Source organism: Grosmannia clavigera (genome assembly GCF_000143105.1).
Source record: "Grosmannia clavigera kw1407 unplaced genomic scaffold GCSC_97, whole genome shotgun sequence".
Taxonomy (NCBI): domain Eukaryota; kingdom Fungi; phylum Ascomycota; class Sordariomycetes; order Ophiostomatales; family Ophiostomataceae; genus Leptographium; species Leptographium clavigerum.
In genome coordinates this window covers 1,202,118-1,216,576 of record NW_014040560.1, presented here as the reverse complement: position 1 = coordinate 1,216,576, position 14,459 = coordinate 1,202,118, and the positions used below count along the sequence as shown (strand labels likewise).

At 61.1% G+C, this 14,459-nt stretch overlaps 7 protein-coding genes across 7 annotated transcripts; 3 read left to right on the top strand and 4 right to left on the bottom strand.

The window, feature by feature from the left end:
• Window positions 1-238: 238 nt before the first annotated feature.
• On the top strand, window positions 239-1,901 carry CMQ_4282 (uncharacterized protein; the record flags this gene model as incomplete). The annotated part of the gene is made up of 2 exons (XM_014312438.1): window positions 239-419; window positions 802-1,901. The coding sequence occupies 2 exons, from the start codon at window positions 239-241 to the stop codon at window positions 1,899-1,901; spliced, it is 1,281 nt and encodes a 426-aa protein (XP_014167913.1).
• Window positions 1,902-2,050: 149 nt separating this feature from the next.
• On the bottom strand, window positions 2,051-3,187 carry CMQ_4507 (cysteine synthase; the record flags this gene model as incomplete). Its single annotated transcript, XM_014312663.1, has 1 exon — window positions 2,051-3,187. The coding sequence occupies one exon, from the start codon at window positions 3,185-3,187 to the stop codon at window positions 2,051-2,053; it is 1,137 nt and encodes a 378-aa protein (XP_014168138.1).
• Window positions 3,188-3,399: 212 nt separating this feature from the next.
• On the bottom strand, window positions 3,400-6,256 carry CMQ_4911 (sh3 domain containing protein; the record flags this gene model as incomplete). The annotated part of the gene is made up of 2 exons (XM_014313067.1): window positions 3,400-6,138; window positions 6,212-6,256. 2 exons carry the CDS (start codon window positions 6,254-6,256, stop codon window positions 3,400-3,402), a joined length of 2,784 nt encoding a protein of 927 aa, XP_014168542.1.
• Window positions 6,257-6,968: 712 nt separating this feature from the next.
• Window positions 6,969-7,910, bottom strand: CMQ_4626 (enoyl-hydratase isomerase family protein; the record flags this gene model as incomplete). The annotated part of the gene is made up of 2 exons (XM_014312782.1): window positions 6,969-7,699; window positions 7,763-7,910. 2 exons carry the CDS (start codon window positions 7,908-7,910, stop codon window positions 6,969-6,971), a joined length of 879 nt encoding a protein of 292 aa, XP_014168257.1.
• Window positions 7,911-8,450: 540 nt separating this feature from the next.
• CMQ_4351 (golgi membrane protein) lies at window positions 8,451-9,253 on the top strand (the record flags this gene model as incomplete). Its single annotated transcript, XM_014312507.1, has 4 exons — window positions 8,451-8,519; window positions 8,627-8,744; window positions 8,814-9,113; window positions 9,165-9,253. 4 exons carry the CDS (start codon window positions 8,451-8,453, stop codon window positions 9,251-9,253), a joined length of 576 nt encoding a protein of 191 aa, XP_014167982.1.
• A 726-nt stretch (window positions 9,254-9,979) lies between these two features.
• CMQ_4635 (RNA polymerase ii-associated, paf1) lies at window positions 9,980-11,543 on the top strand (the record flags this gene model as incomplete). Its single annotated transcript, XM_014312791.1, has 2 exons — window positions 9,980-10,259; window positions 10,345-11,543. 2 exons carry the CDS (start codon window positions 9,980-9,982, stop codon window positions 11,541-11,543), a joined length of 1,479 nt encoding a protein of 492 aa, XP_014168266.1.
• A 540-nt stretch (window positions 11,544-12,083) lies between these two features.
• Window positions 12,084-14,028, bottom strand: CMQ_4368 (capsule associated protein; the record flags this gene model as incomplete). Its single annotated transcript, XM_014312524.1, has 2 exons — window positions 12,084-12,135; window positions 12,203-14,028. The coding sequence occupies 2 exons, from the start codon at window positions 14,026-14,028 to the stop codon at window positions 12,084-12,086; spliced, it is 1,878 nt and encodes a 625-aa protein (XP_014167999.1).
• Between the last annotated feature and the right edge of the window lie 431 nt (window positions 14,029-14,459).

Genomic DNA, 14,459 nt, shown 5'->3' with positions numbered 1-14,459 from the left:
GCTTGGACCAGCCATGGGGCTTCCCTGGCGCATAACGTCTGCCCAATTTTTTCCCCTCTAGCCTCCCCCCCCCCAACTTTGGTTCTCGCAATACGTCTCGAAACGGACGCATAGTGTATGCGAGCGAGCATAGAACGACAGGAGCCCACCCCCCGTCCGGTTTCCGGTGTCCCCTTTTCTGGGTCTCGCGGGCTGTCAACTCCTTTTTTTCGGCTTCTATCCTTCTTTCCACGGCATAATGTCTGGTCGTTCGATCCGCAGCGTCCTGTCGACGACAGGCCATGTGTTTGGTGATGCCTCAACCATGGCGGGCATGCTGTGCCGGCAGCGGCTGCCGGCACTCGTCTCATCGACCACAAGGCCCCCGTCGTCGTGTCAGGGGACAGGGCGACTGCTCTCGACGACAGCTCCACGCTACGGTGCGTAAACGTTCTCTTTGTCATGACCATCTGTTTCGTTTTTCGTCTTCACCCCCCTCCCCATCTGGGGCTTCCTCCACCCACACCTCCCATCATTGCGTATAATGGTGTATATGTTCGTGTACTCCTGTCAGTGCTATTGCCGGTGCATTGCACTTTGGAGATGGCTCGTACCATGCGCACGCCAACGGGTCATGACCAGAATCACAGACCAAGTCAGGGGTGTGTGGACGCATACGTACACGCGGTGCGAGACTGTCTCTGCCGGATGGAGGGCGCGCAATGGGACGAGAAGGAAGACAGAAGCACAGACGTCGACGGCGCCGGAGCAGGACTATAAGAGCTGACGCTGACGCTGCCTGGCGATTCTGCTGGTAAATAGCCCACGCCATCGACTTTCTGCCCTCGTCCTCCGCCGAGCTTGACGCTGTTCTCGAGACGATCCGACTCACGATCCTGGTGCCCTCGTATCTGCGGGCCGAACAGCGACGCCAGCTCTTCAGTCCGCGGCACAGGGAGAAGCTGCGGGCGGACCCCATCACGCTCGAGATCGACGGGACCGTGCTTAGCTTCACCGGCATGGACCTGCTGCGCGATATGCCAAATGCGCGTGCCGCCGCGCGCGATGCCGTCGGCCGCATGACTACGCGCGAGGACTTTGACAACCTGCCGCGCCTGCTCGAGGGCCTGCACAATGCCGGCCGCCGCCTCCGGCCCGCCGACTATGCCCGCATTGCTCGGCGTGCCGGCGAGCGCGGCTGCATCTACGCCGTCATCGAGAGCGCTCGCACTGTGCGGCGCACCGGCTTCCGCCTACAGACGTCCGAGACCGTCGCCGAGATCTTGACCCATGTGCAGCTCCGGGCCGTCGACAGCGGCTGGGAGGAGGCGGCAACGCGCCAGGCCCTGGTCTGGGCCGAGATGGTCGTCGACATGCTCGAGGACGACCAGCACGGCCGACAAGCTGCTGCGACCACTTCGACAACGACGACACTACCACTCATTGATGCTGACTCATCCGCCACTCTGCCGACATCGCCACCACCGCCACTCCCGGCATTTCCACTGGCACGTGACCCACAGGTTCTGGCCGCACGACTACACCTGGCCGCCATGGTGGCGACGCAGCCGGGCGACGGCGCAGACGCGGCCAAGGACAAGGTGGCCCGGTATGCAGGCGAGCTGGTGCGCCTGTGGCCCGCCAGCAAGGGCCTGCGCAGCCTGCACCCGGCAGCGACATACACTGACCGGCGCGGCGAGATGCACTACCTCGACGAGGACAACAAGTTTTTGGGCGTGGCCGCACCACTGCTCTACGGCCTGGACGCGGCTGTGGCCCTGCTGCGCGGCAGCGACGGCGAGCTGGCGACGGCGCTGCAGGCGCGGCGCGACGCGCTGGGTGCTGAGGTGGCGTCGGCGCTGGTGGGAGCACCAGACCGACGAGGCGCGGCCGTTTACAAGAAGCTGTTTGGCGAGGAGTAGGGGAGTCCAGTCCGGATTCTACACGAAATGCAGCAAACGCATATATGCATGTAAGATAGAAAAAATGTATAGAGGTATGAGGTCTGTAGACAATTTCCATTCATGCAACCATTGTTCTGTCTCTCCTCTTCACTCTGTCGACTCCGGCCCTACGGCAGCACAATGTGCCGCTGCAGGTCAGACGGGACGGCGTCGACGAGCTTCTTCTGGGTGAGCCAGGCGCGCGAGAAGAGGCGGTCGGCATAGCGGTAGGCGCCGTCGGCGAGGATGGTGACGACGGTGTGGCCGGGGCCGAGCTGGCGGGCGATCTGCTCGGCAGCGACGACGTTGAGGGCCGAGCTGGCGCCGAGATAGAGGCCCTCGTTGTGGAGACAGCGGAAGAGCATCTCGATGGTGTGTTCATCGGGCACCGAGAAGGAGCCGTCGAGGAGGTCGAGATCGGGCTGCAGATTGGCGGTGACGCGGCCCTGGCCGATGCCCTCGGTGATGGACGAGCCAGCACGGTCGACGAGCCGGCCGCCGCTCTGGATGTACGTGTGCAGGACGCTGCCGGGGGGATCGGCGAGAAAACAGCGCACGCGGCCGCCCGAGACGTCCTTGAGGAAGCGCGTGGTGCCGGCGAGCGTACCACCGGTGCCGGTGGCACAGGTAAAGGCATCGACCTGGCCAGCGGTCTGGTGCCAGATCTCAGGACCGGTCGTCTCAATATGGGCCCGCCGGTTGGCCGTGTTGTCAAACTGGTCGGTCCAGACGGCGTTGTCGAGCGACTCGGCGTGACGCCGCGCCTGATGGTTGTAGTTGTCCGGGTGATCAAACGCGACCGCCGGCACCGGATGCACCTCGGCGCCCAGCAGCCGCAACAGATCAATCTTGCCCTGCGCCTGTGTGTCTGGCATGTAGATCACCAGCCGATATCCGCGTGCCGCGCAGACGTGCGCCAGCCCGATGCCTGTGTTGCCGGCCGTACCCTCAACCACTGTGCCGCCCGGCCGCAGCAGCCCACGCTCCTCTGCGTCTAGGACGAGATACAACGCTGCCCGGTCCTTGACGGAACCGCCCGGGTTCGCAAACTCTGCCTTGCCCAGAATCTCGCAGCCCGTCGCTGCTGATAGGTGCTTCAGCCGCACCAGCGGCGTGTTGCCAATCGCCCCCACAAACCCGTCCACCACACCTTGCGCCTGTGCCACCGCCAGCGTGTGTGCCGACGGCGCCGCTGGGGCCAATGCTGCTGTCGGCCGCAGCATCCGTGCCGACGTCGCAAACCGCCGCACACCCGTTCGGAACATCGTCGGGGTAGGAAGCCGAGATAGGGATGAAGAAGAGAGGAAAGAACAGAGAAAGAGCACGGAAGAACACACTTGCTCCCTTTTGTGTTAGGTGGTCCTCTTATCCTGTCTCGTCGGCTTTCCTCACGGGGCTGAAAACGTGGTGGCAGAATGGCGCAATCGGGCGGTGACCACATATGGTTAGTGTGCCTGTATAAGTCATGGACTTCACCCTAATCCTCCATCCTCACGTATCCTCCCGGGAAGAGGCCCTGCCGGCCCATATACGTCCCGTAAAACCACTCGCCGTTGACGTCTTCGATCTCCCGCACCTCTGCCTTCTTGGGAAATGCCAGCTCGTCTTCCGCGCCGGCTTCGGGGAACCACGCCCAGCGCGCCACCGCCGTCCGTCCGATGCCGCCTGACGGTGGAAAGCGCGCGTCGTCAGCGGGCAGACCTGCTGCCGGTCGCCAGGGTGGTGCCTCGACGCGGACGTTGGCACTGACAAGCCGCTCGTATTGTCTCTGCTGTCTGAACCAGATGTACCACGTCTGCAACTCGTCCTTTTCCGTCTGCAGACGTCGTCCCCCAACGAGGTCCTGCAGCACCACCCGTCTATGCATTCCGCCATCTTCCCGGAATGCCACCACCACCATTCGGTGCCCGGCTGGACATCGCCGCCAGCCTGTCGGTCCGTTCTCCGGCGCAATGTTGCTACCGCCTACCAGCGCGCCCGGAGCATAGCAGTCTTCACACAAGTCGTAGTCGCCCGGTGTCTCTTCTGGCTCTGTCGAGGCCCATGTCGCCGCCGAGCTGTGACATGTGTAGCAGTGGAATCGAGGCCGCGTCGGCGCAATCGTCCGCCGGCACATGTCGCACTTGGTGGCAAGCGTCAGCGGCCGAAACGAGCCAATGTGCGGCTTGTTGCCGGTCTTGCCGTCATCCACTCCTTCGCTCCCTTCGCCCGTCTGCAGCGGCCGGGCAGACCGTGGAGCCGGCGGAGGAACCGGCAGCATACCATTATCACCACCGGAAAACAGGCTGCTGCTCTGGTGGGCCAGCGGCAGCAGCGCGTGCGTGCAGGCACGGCCCTGGTCGACGCAGCCGTTGCAGAAGCCCCAGTCGCCGTCGTTGCACACGTCGCAGCGCCAGTAACAGCTGTTGGCCCATGCCTGACAGCCGGCACAGAAGACGCCACTCTGCAGCCGGTCTTGCGGGTCGTCGTCTGTCAGTCTTCGCCGCCCGTCCGCTGTCATGTCTGTCGTCTGTGGTCGCAGGTAACGGTTAGCCGTCAACATGTGCGGTGGCGCCAGCGGTTCTCCTTCTGCTGCTCCTGCCGCCGCCTTCTCCCACCGCTGCCATGCCGTGTAGCCAAATCCGAACCAGTGCTGGCACCCGCGCCCGCGCCGGTAGCAGTCCAGACAGATGTTCCACTGGCCGTGGCTGCAGACCGCACAGTTGTAGTGCACCTCGTACTCGATGTGATCGCGGCCACAGGCCCCACACGTGATCGCTGGCTCCATAAACAGCTGCGACAGCCGCTGTCGATGCTGGTGCTGCCCTGAGAACGACGAGCCGGCCGACGAGGGTGGCGACACAGCCGGCAGCGGCATCCGCTCGAACCCGTCGCTCAGCGTCCCCGGTGACGACACAAAGGGGGCTGTCGTCAGCGGTAACTCGTGCACGGCCGTCGTCGTTGGTTTGGCCCCGTCATCCCCTGGCCCTTTGTGGTGGTCCGACGCTGTCGAGGCCGACCTGAGCTGCTCCAGCCCGGAAGCCCGCTGGCGAAAGGGCAAGGATAGCGGCAATATGTTGGACGTTGCATAATTTGAATCTAGCTCCGCCAGTGGCGACGACTCGCTCTCCCGCTCCTGCTGCACGCCAAAATTAACCTGAGATCGTGCGCCTGACCGCGAGCTAACGGCCAGCTGTGCCACCGTCGGCAGACTGGCACTGCGACCCTCGCTGGCCGCCCGGTGTCGCCGGTGATGCCGTGGCTCCTCATGGACTGCCAGATGGGCTGCTGCCGACGGGGAATGGCCGGCCGGCCGGGACTGTACGGAGTGCTGGGACTGCGCAGACTGCACAGATTGCACGGACTGCTGGGATGAACGCGACTGTGACCGCTGGCGGCTTGAAGAAGGCGGTGGCCGCGACACGTCTGACCGTCGCGACGTACCGCTGGCATTGCTTCGCCGGCCGCCGTCTTGACGCGATCGTCCCCGCTGTCGCCGCTGATACGCCTCGGCGATGCGCCGGCTCAGCTCGTCGTCGTTGTCGAGGTCGATGTTGTCGAGGTCCAGCCCGTCCAGAATACCCTCCTCCTGGATCTGCCGTGCAAACTCCTCAATCTCCCGCTCAATGTCCAGCAGGCCTGACGTACCCTGGTCCGACCGGCTAATCAGCGACCGGAGCGACGACTGGTGGCCCATCTCGCGCCCAAACGCGGCCGCCGTTGCTGTTGCAGCTGCTGTTGCGGTCGAGCCGCGCTGTCGGCTGCCTTCCCGATGCGAGCGAGGACGGATCGCCTGCAGACTAGATGATTCCCCGCCTCCGCCCGCCACTGCCTCCTGTCGGCTCATCTCGCGCACCTCGTCGACCAGCCGCTGTTCCTCGGCGTCCAGTCGCTGCTGCTCTGCCGTCCTCTCGGCCAGTCGTAGCTTCGGAATCACGTTCTCACCCGGTCGGTATTTGCTGTCCATCTCGGCCCGCTCGCTGGCTGGCTTGCGCTTCTCCGGCTGTGCCGTCAGCAGCATGTCCAGCAGCGTCACCACCGTCGCGTTGTGCCGCGTGCTGCGCACCGCATCCCGGCACGACGGACACGTAAACACCGCCTTGCCCGGTGCTGGTGGCGTCGGGTTCGTCTCGGCTGCGTGCGCTTGGAAGCTGAACCACTCCTTCACACAAGCGCCGCAGAACGTGTGCAGACAGTCGAGCAGCGTGAGCGGCTGGTACAACAGCTCCGTGCAGATCTGCGAGCGCAGCCGTCAGCGGAAAAACACACGCACACACTCACAAACTCACAAACAGACAAAATATACTCACAGAACAGGTCAACTCCTTCTCCAGATCCATATTGGTCGACTCCATATCGTCAATCCGATAGCCGTGCGAGACAGAGGTCACAAAACACCGTCCGAGGATTGCTCGGCACCGAAAGCTGCGTGTGATGCGCAAAAGAGAAGCCAGACAGCTGCACCTCCGTCACCTTGACCGTAATGTCATCCTTCTCTAGTTGGTTCTCTGCTCGATTTTCTCTTCTGGTGTTTTTAAATCGGAAATCTGGCAGGCGGGGCCACCGATTCGCCTTTCCTTCCTCTTTCGGACCTGATGTCGTTGGCCTGCTGACTGCTGCCTGCTGCCCTGTTTGCCCTGTGGCAACTTGTCCACCGGCCGTTAGCAGCTGTCCGTAGTGTCCCCGCCGGCCGCCTAATCCACAGAGCCCGCATTCTCCCAAAAGCCTCTTTTACGCCTTCATCCACCCCACCAACACCCCATCATTAGCTCTGACGCCCGTAGTCTCATCCTGTGCTACGACCGTTCGCTTCTGGCTATTCCTTTGTCCGTGTTGGGCCATATATTTGCTTCCCATGCAGCCAAGACAATATGCATCTCCAATACGAACTGTGGGGTATTTCCACTACTCTTTGTTGCCTCCGGTGCCTTGCGCAAGAGACCAGTCTTTGCTGTAGCCATGGTCCCTTGCTTGACGAGCGTAGAACGGAACGGAGTACACAAAAGAACAGACCCGCTGCAGGGCCCGTTTTCTTCCACTCCTTGCTCCAGAGGCCCCCCCCCGGCCCTACTCGTTGGTCCAAACGGGCTTCTGCTTTTCGGCAAATGCCTTCATGCCAATCTTTTGGTCCTGGCTGCCAAAGAGGCTGTGGAACACGCGCCGCTCGTACTCCACGCCGTCGCGCAGCGGCAGGTCCTGGCTCTTGTTGACCACCTCCTTGGCCGCCAGCACAGCCACCCGCGAGTAGCTGGCGATCGTCTCGGCTGTCTGGAGCGTCGCCGCCATCAGCTCCTCGTACGTCGCAAACGACCGCGCCGCCACGCCCCATTGGGCCGCCTCGACGCCCGAGAACGTCTTGCCCGTAAGGATGAGCTCCATCGCCCGCGCCTTGCCGATCGCCCGTGTCAGTCGCTGGCTGCCACCGGCCCCCGGCACCGTTCCCAACTTGATCTCCGGCTGTCCGAAGCTGGCCGTGTCGGTGCAGTAGAGCGTATCGCACATCAGCGCCAGCTCGCAGCCACCGCCCAGCGCGTGGCCCGACACCGCCGCGATCACCGGCTTCTTGATCCGCAGTGCCAGGTCCGACCACGACTCGATGAACGCGCCCGTGTACGCCCGCGAAAACGTCAGCGGCGCCATCTCCTTGATGTCCGCTCCCGCCGCAAACGCCCGCTGCGAGCCCGAGAGCACGATCGCCAGCACGTTGTCGGCCGCGTTGAACCTGCTCAGCGCCTCGTTCAGCTCCGTGATCAGCGGCGTCGACAGTGCGTTCAGCGCCTTGGGCCGGTTCAGCGTCACTGCACCGTCAGCACCAGACACATGCACACGCACACACCCTGGTATAGAAACAGTCGTCCTACCTTGACCAACGCCCGGTCGAGGCTCCGACACCTGGATAAACTCGTAGGGCCGCACGGCAGACGCCGAGAAGCTGCGAGCAAGCTGCCTTGCCGGCAATGGCGCCCGCATCTGTGCCACAATGGGCTGCAGTCTCTTGAGGGTGTTCATCGTGTGCTGGTGGATGAGGTATCAGACGTAATCAGGTCCTCTTGCAAATCACGGAATCTCTGACAATCAAGTATGCCGAACAATGTGGCCGTCGTCACTTCCAGCAGTTCGCATGCTCTACCGCGTAATATATACTGATTACAGGCATAAGCCGTGCTGAGCCGAGGGGCCGAGGGTCAACTGGGCATCGGACTTGCTGCTTGTGTATAGATCACGTGACTCCACACATGATGCTCAGCATACTACGCCACACACTTAGTGGATGGTTTGGGCATTTTGATTGGCTTAGCCAAATGTTGGAAGGGCCAGATTGATCGTTATTTCAACTCACTGTAAATTGTTTGCGCCTCGTGCGAAAGACCGCGTTGACATCTGTCGCGAATCTTCCGACACCACATTGTTTTCCTGCTGCCGCCATCGACCACGCGCCGGTCTCTGCTTCGCTCCACCGCTGCTCACTTTTCGGCTCGCATCACTTTCACGACGGCCCCCGCTCGATCAATCTGACCGACGATCTCGATCTTTGTCCCCTTATCCGCCATGGACTCCGTCGAGCCCGACCAGACCCCCTTTGAGGCCGTGACTGCACAGACCTCACGGCTGCAGCGAGTATGTATCCTTCTCAATGTCTCTCGCTGTAATGCACTCGTCTGCAGGCTTCCCTGTGGCCCAGCGAGCTCTTGTCTCTTGTCACTAATCAGAGTCGCGTGTCCTAGCACTACCAAGCACTGCTTGACCAGTCAACACCGTACGTCACGTACCGGTGGGTCGGCACAGGCGTCTTCCTTTTCCTCTTCTTCCTCCGCATTCTCCTCGCCCAAGGATGGTACATTGGTGAGTCGCTGTCCGTTATCCTACCAGGCTTCGCAACGGACGGTCTCTAACTTGGCAAATCCGTTCCAGTCGCATACGCCCTGGGCATCTACCTGCTCAACCTCTTTCTTGCTTTTCTCCAGCCCAAGTTCGATCCCTCCAATGAGGCCCTCGACAGCGAGATGGAAGACGGTGCGGCTAGCGGCCTGCCGACCAAACAAGACGAGGAGTTCCGTCCCTTTATTCGCCGCCTGCCCGAATTCAAGTTCTGGCACTCTGCCACTCGTGCCATTGCCATCTCCCTGACATGCAGCTTCTTCACCTTCTTCGACGTGCCCGTCTTCTGGCCTGTTCTGGTTATGTACTGGATCATCCTCTTCGTCCTCACTAGTATGTGTGATTGCTCCTCTCCCTTGAAGCAGCTTGTTCTGACCATTCCAGTGCGAAAACAAATCCAGCACATGATCAAGTATCGCTATGTTCCCTTCTCCTTTGGCAAGGCACGCTACGGCAAGACCAGCACCCTGTAAGCTCGCTCGCTTTACTGGGCGCATACGACATCTGACGTAACGACGGAAAACGGGCATCAACTCATGAGAGGGACATGGGGTCTGGCTGCTACTACTTCCTCTATCGCGGTTCTTCTGCTATTTAAGTTGGAATGACCGCTCACGCGAAGCACACCAGCTGTAGTGTGCGTGATGTAACGTCTGGGGGGGGGGGGCATCTTGGTAAGATATCTCTTGCAGTAGGACTAGGGTGGGATCGTTTTCTGTTTTTCTTTGGGGCATCTATCATGCAAGGAGATATATTAACCCCAGAACCCAGTGTACCTGGAAGCCGGTTCGAAAATGGACGGATTATTCTATAGAGTAATACGGGGAGGTGATCGTGGTGTATTCCTATACTAGCTTTGTTTGTATTTTATGGTTACAGGAAATAAAGAAAAGACCAGTCCTAACGATCTTGACGAGCTCGGAGCATATTCTATGATTTGGCGAGTTAGCGGCTGAGTCCGCCCTGGAGTCCCCTATTCTGTTCGCAGCCTTCACCGCCCAGACGGCAATTTTTGCTAATTGCTGCTTTCTCCCTAGTAAGGCCAATCTAGTAAGCAACACGATTTCTGAGCCGCGACTGACGAACAAGCAATAACTCACTACTTTCGAAATCATCTGCGCAGCACTGCAAGACGGGAATGGGCCGCTAGAACCGAGCCATTTTCTTCCAATTCTCCCCAAAAGCCTCGACCAGGCACCATGTCGTCGTCCGCGTCTCGTGGCGGCGGCACCGGCGAGAGGATGGTTCACCAGGACTTCATCGCGCGCATCAGATTCTCCAACACGCTGCCGCCACCACCGAATCCGCCGAAACTGCTCGATATCCCGAACACAGGACTGGGAAGCAGCCATTATACGACGCCGGGATTTGCATCACGCCTAGCGCGAGAGCAGCCTCTGAACATCGAGGCCGATGCCGAGCTGGGCATGCCGCTTGACCTGACGGGAATGCCGGGCGTTTTTGACGGTGATGAGAGCTGTACGTGTAGCATGGGACGAGCAGCCGCGAGCATCCTCGCGTAGGACAGTCTGAAGATGTGCCGGGAGGCTGACAGCACCAATAGCCATACAAGCGTTGCCGCATCCACCACCGATTCATCCCCACGACCGCGCCCTCCTGAAGCCTCTGTCTTCGTTGGGCAAGCCACGCACCACCGAGGCGTCGGTATCGTTTCTACGGCGCACCGAATACATCTCTGCGGGCGGTGCCAAGGCTGCTGCAAGTCCGCTACGGGCCAGCGCTGGCAACGGTCCTAAGCGGGCCGAGAAGCGGCGGTCGCCGGAGCCGGACTCGGGCACGCCGGCCTACGTCAAGCGCAAGATCGAGAAGAGCTTTGAGGCGGCCCAGATGGCAGCCCGCGACCGCTACTCGCGCGTGCGCCACCCGACCAAGAAGAATCTGCGGCTGGTCGGCGCCTATCCGCTGCTGCCCGATCTGGGCGCCTTCCCGGACAGCGGAGCGTACGTGACGCTCAAGTTCAGCAACAACCCGGTGACGGCGGGGACGGGCGTCTATGACACGCGCCTGCTCTCGGGCATCTTCAAGCCGATCGAGCAGTCGGACGAGGAGCGGGCTGCCTTTGAGGCCGCGCTCAAGGTCTGGGAGCGCGACCCGCAGCGCAATCCGCGGCCGCAGAACCGCATGCAGTACGACTTTTTTCTGCCGGACACGGCAACGGCCGGCGAGAGCTTCCGCGGCGTGTTTGACAGCGCCAGTGGCGAAGGCGACGGGGACCGGTTCAGCTTCAGTCGCGTGCGAGCGTATGAATCGGCCGAGGAGAAGGAGCTGAGCCACACGACCAAATACTCGGAGGAGATCCTGCTGGCGTTTGCGGACAACGCGCTCGTCTCTGCGCCCGACCTGGGCGGACGGGTGACCGGCGGACCGGGTGCAGCCCTATACTATCCGGTCATGCAGCGGACGGTCGTGCGCAGCCAGCGCGGCAAGCCGATGATGCGCGACGACGAGGTCGGCGGACATCCCATGGACCGCCTGCAGGTCAGCGTGCACGAGCCGCCCGAGGACATGCTGCAGCACATTGCTCGTATTCGGGCGGACCCGCTGCACTTCCACGAGGCCGAGGAGGATGCCGAGGGAGAGGAAGACGACGGTGGACATCGGCGGTATCAGCATCACGACGACGATGATGACGACGATGACGACGACCGCAACGGAAGCGTGACCCCGGGAAGGACCAACGGGAAGAGCCGCGGCCACGTTGTGGAAGACGAGGACGATGCCGAGGGCGAGGAGGAGGACTGAACGGGCTGATGGGCAGCGAAAAGATACGGGGAGCGGATATCTGTTTTTACTAGTAATTTTTACAGGGAAATGTACTACAAACCAAAGTGTCGTCGAGTGCCGAAGGGGGGATGCAACAGATTTCAAGCATTTTGGTTGGATAAAATGTATCGGTGAACAAAGGGTACCAGCAGTCGTATCAGGCGTCTATATTTGCCGTCCATTAGGCAAGCAGCATTACAAACATAAACGAAGAGTAGGGTTACAAGAAGCGCTGACAGAAGAGCAGAAAGGGACAGGGTCCGTGAATAGAACACGGAGAGTGTGACGAACTGGAAAGAAGAAAGGGTGAAAAGAACCGAAAACAAGGACCTAAACGCCTATCCGTATGCAACGACTAATACTCACGACCCAACCAGCCTTGCAGCCCTTTTTTGTCTTACCTTGCCTAGAATAAGAGCCCGTTGAAATTACCACCAGAAGTCTCCCGGCATGGACCAAAGACAGCCAAGACTTTATATGAAAAAAGAATAAGCAAAAAGACCGCCCTTAGATTATTGATCAGACAGAAAAGCCAATGGTTTCCCGGTCGTCGTCGATGACGCGACCATACCTGTGAGATTAGTCAGCAAAATGCAGGTTGTAGTATGGAGAGACGAGAGACCGAGACAGGCACATACTCTAGGAGCAGGCGGAAGAACCAGGCCTCAAGGTCGACGTTGCGCACGACCTTGTTGGCCCAGTCTCGGCCCTGCAGGGCCAGCCGCTCAGCCTCCTTCTTGCCGAGGGCGCCGTCACTGAAGAAGCGGACGGCCTCGAGCCAGTCGTCACCACGCAGGCTCAGCGGGACGTAATGAACCCAGGGCTTGAGCCACTCATAGTGCCACTCCCGGAAGACGGCCAGCTTATAGACGAGGCTGAGGCTCTGCAGAAAGGCGTAGAAGCGGCCTGAGAAGGCATTGCCGTCGAGGTCGACGAGGTGTTTGTACTGCCAGGCGTCCTGCTGGTCGACACGGTCCTGGATTTTGAAGAACTGGCGCTGGGCCTCGCAATCGCCGTCATCGCACTGGCCGACGTGCGAAAAGTACACGTTGAAGAGCTCCTTGAAGTCGCTGCGGGCCACCTGCCTGGCCACCCACTGCTGGGCGCCGGCCTCGCCGACCGCACCGGCCTCGCCGGCAGCATTGACCATGATGAGGGCCTGGTCGGCGGCGTTGATCTTCTGGACGAAGCGTTGGCGGTGCTGGCGGCGCCAGCCGCCGTTGCGGCTGAAGCCGCCGGTGGTCGAGCCGCGCCAGTACAGCTGGTCGGCCTTCTGGGCCCAGGGCCGGTCGCGCGACTCGTCATACGACACCTTGGCGTACCAGTACCAGGGCGACGGGTAGAGGATGTCAGCGTACGACGAGACCTTAGACTGCGAGAAGATGGGGAAAAGGTCGTGCACGACGCTGTAGGCATTGGGCCGGTCGAAGAAGCCAAACGTCTCGCTCAGCGACGGCGTGTAGCAGACGTCCGAGAGCGCGGTCGTGTTGTAGACGAAGCCGAGCTCGCCCAGACCATAGCGCGCCACGTCGTCGCGCCGGTCGTCCTCCTCGAGCGCGCGCGCCGGGCTCTCGGGCGGACACGACATGCGCGAGTGCGTCCAGGTGGCCTGGTGGGCAAACACGTTGAAGCGCGTCAGCGGCGTGTCCTCGAAGCGGGAGCCATCGTTGAGCCCGGGCATCCGCGTCGAGAAGCTGTTGCGCAGCGTCCCCGGGCTGTCGGCTGCCGCTGCTGCCGCCGGCATCGTCTTCTGCTTGGCCATTGCCACCAGCCGCGCCATGTCTTCGTGCGGCACCACTACGCGCGGCTCGTCGTGCGTGTTGAAGCAGAGGTCCATGTCCGGCAGGTGCTCGAGAAAGGGCTTCAGCATCCCCTGCAGCGCCTCCCGCTGCCAGTCGCCACCGCCCTGGATGTTGGTCACCCGGCCGCCACGAATCGCCACGCCCACGAGGTTGTTCGTGTAGCCCAGCGCCTCCTTGGCTCGTGCCCGCGTCGTTGCCGGCTTCAGCCCCCAGAACGGCGTCAGCAGCTCCTGGATCGTGTCGAACTCGTCCACCAGCTGCACGTTGTTCTTCTGCGCAAACGCAAACCACTTGTCAAAGTGCGGCGGCGGCGCGATCCCGTACCGTCGCCGATACTCGGTCACAGCTTCCGCCAGCGTCTTGGACTGACGCCCTTTGAGCTCCTCCATCTCCTTCTCGGCCTTGTTGATCAGCGTCCACATCGGGTGCGAACCTGCCGCCGCCGTCTTGGGACTGTCCGCCGGCGGCAGGGGGTCGGGAGCCTTGGGCAACGGCGGCGGCGCCGACTTCTTGTTTGCGTCATCGCCGCCGGCCTTTGCTGAGGAGGTGCCCCCATTCACAGCCGACAGTGGCAGCGATGGTGCTTCCAGTCGCAGAACCGTGTAGAAGCAGATCAGCACGATCACCGTGCCGAAGAGAAAAATATACTGACGTGGTCGCATTGTGTCGTCGACAAAAGGGAGAGAGGGGGGGAGAGGGGGGGGTCCAGATGGTCGTTGATTTCGCGAGACTGCAAAAAGGGGATGAAGAGGCACTATGCTATCTTAGCATCGAAAAGACCAGGAGACACAGTAATAAGCTTTATCGCTGCAATCTACCGACAAGCTGTCAGTCCTCTCGAGAGTGTAGAGCCACGCAATGCAATGTAATGCAACAATGAGACCGCAGTGTGCGACCCCTTGTGCCTCGGCGAAAATAACAGGACTCGGCGCAACTCTTAAAACAGACAGGCTGAGATTATTGGACGTTTGACCCGCGCGTTCATTGCTTCTTGCCCAGAAGCGCAAGGATTAACGCAATACACGCTACGGGGTACTTTGTAGTGCATTGTGGGCCTCTCACATGCAACGGACACAGCTCTCCAGGCCAGCCA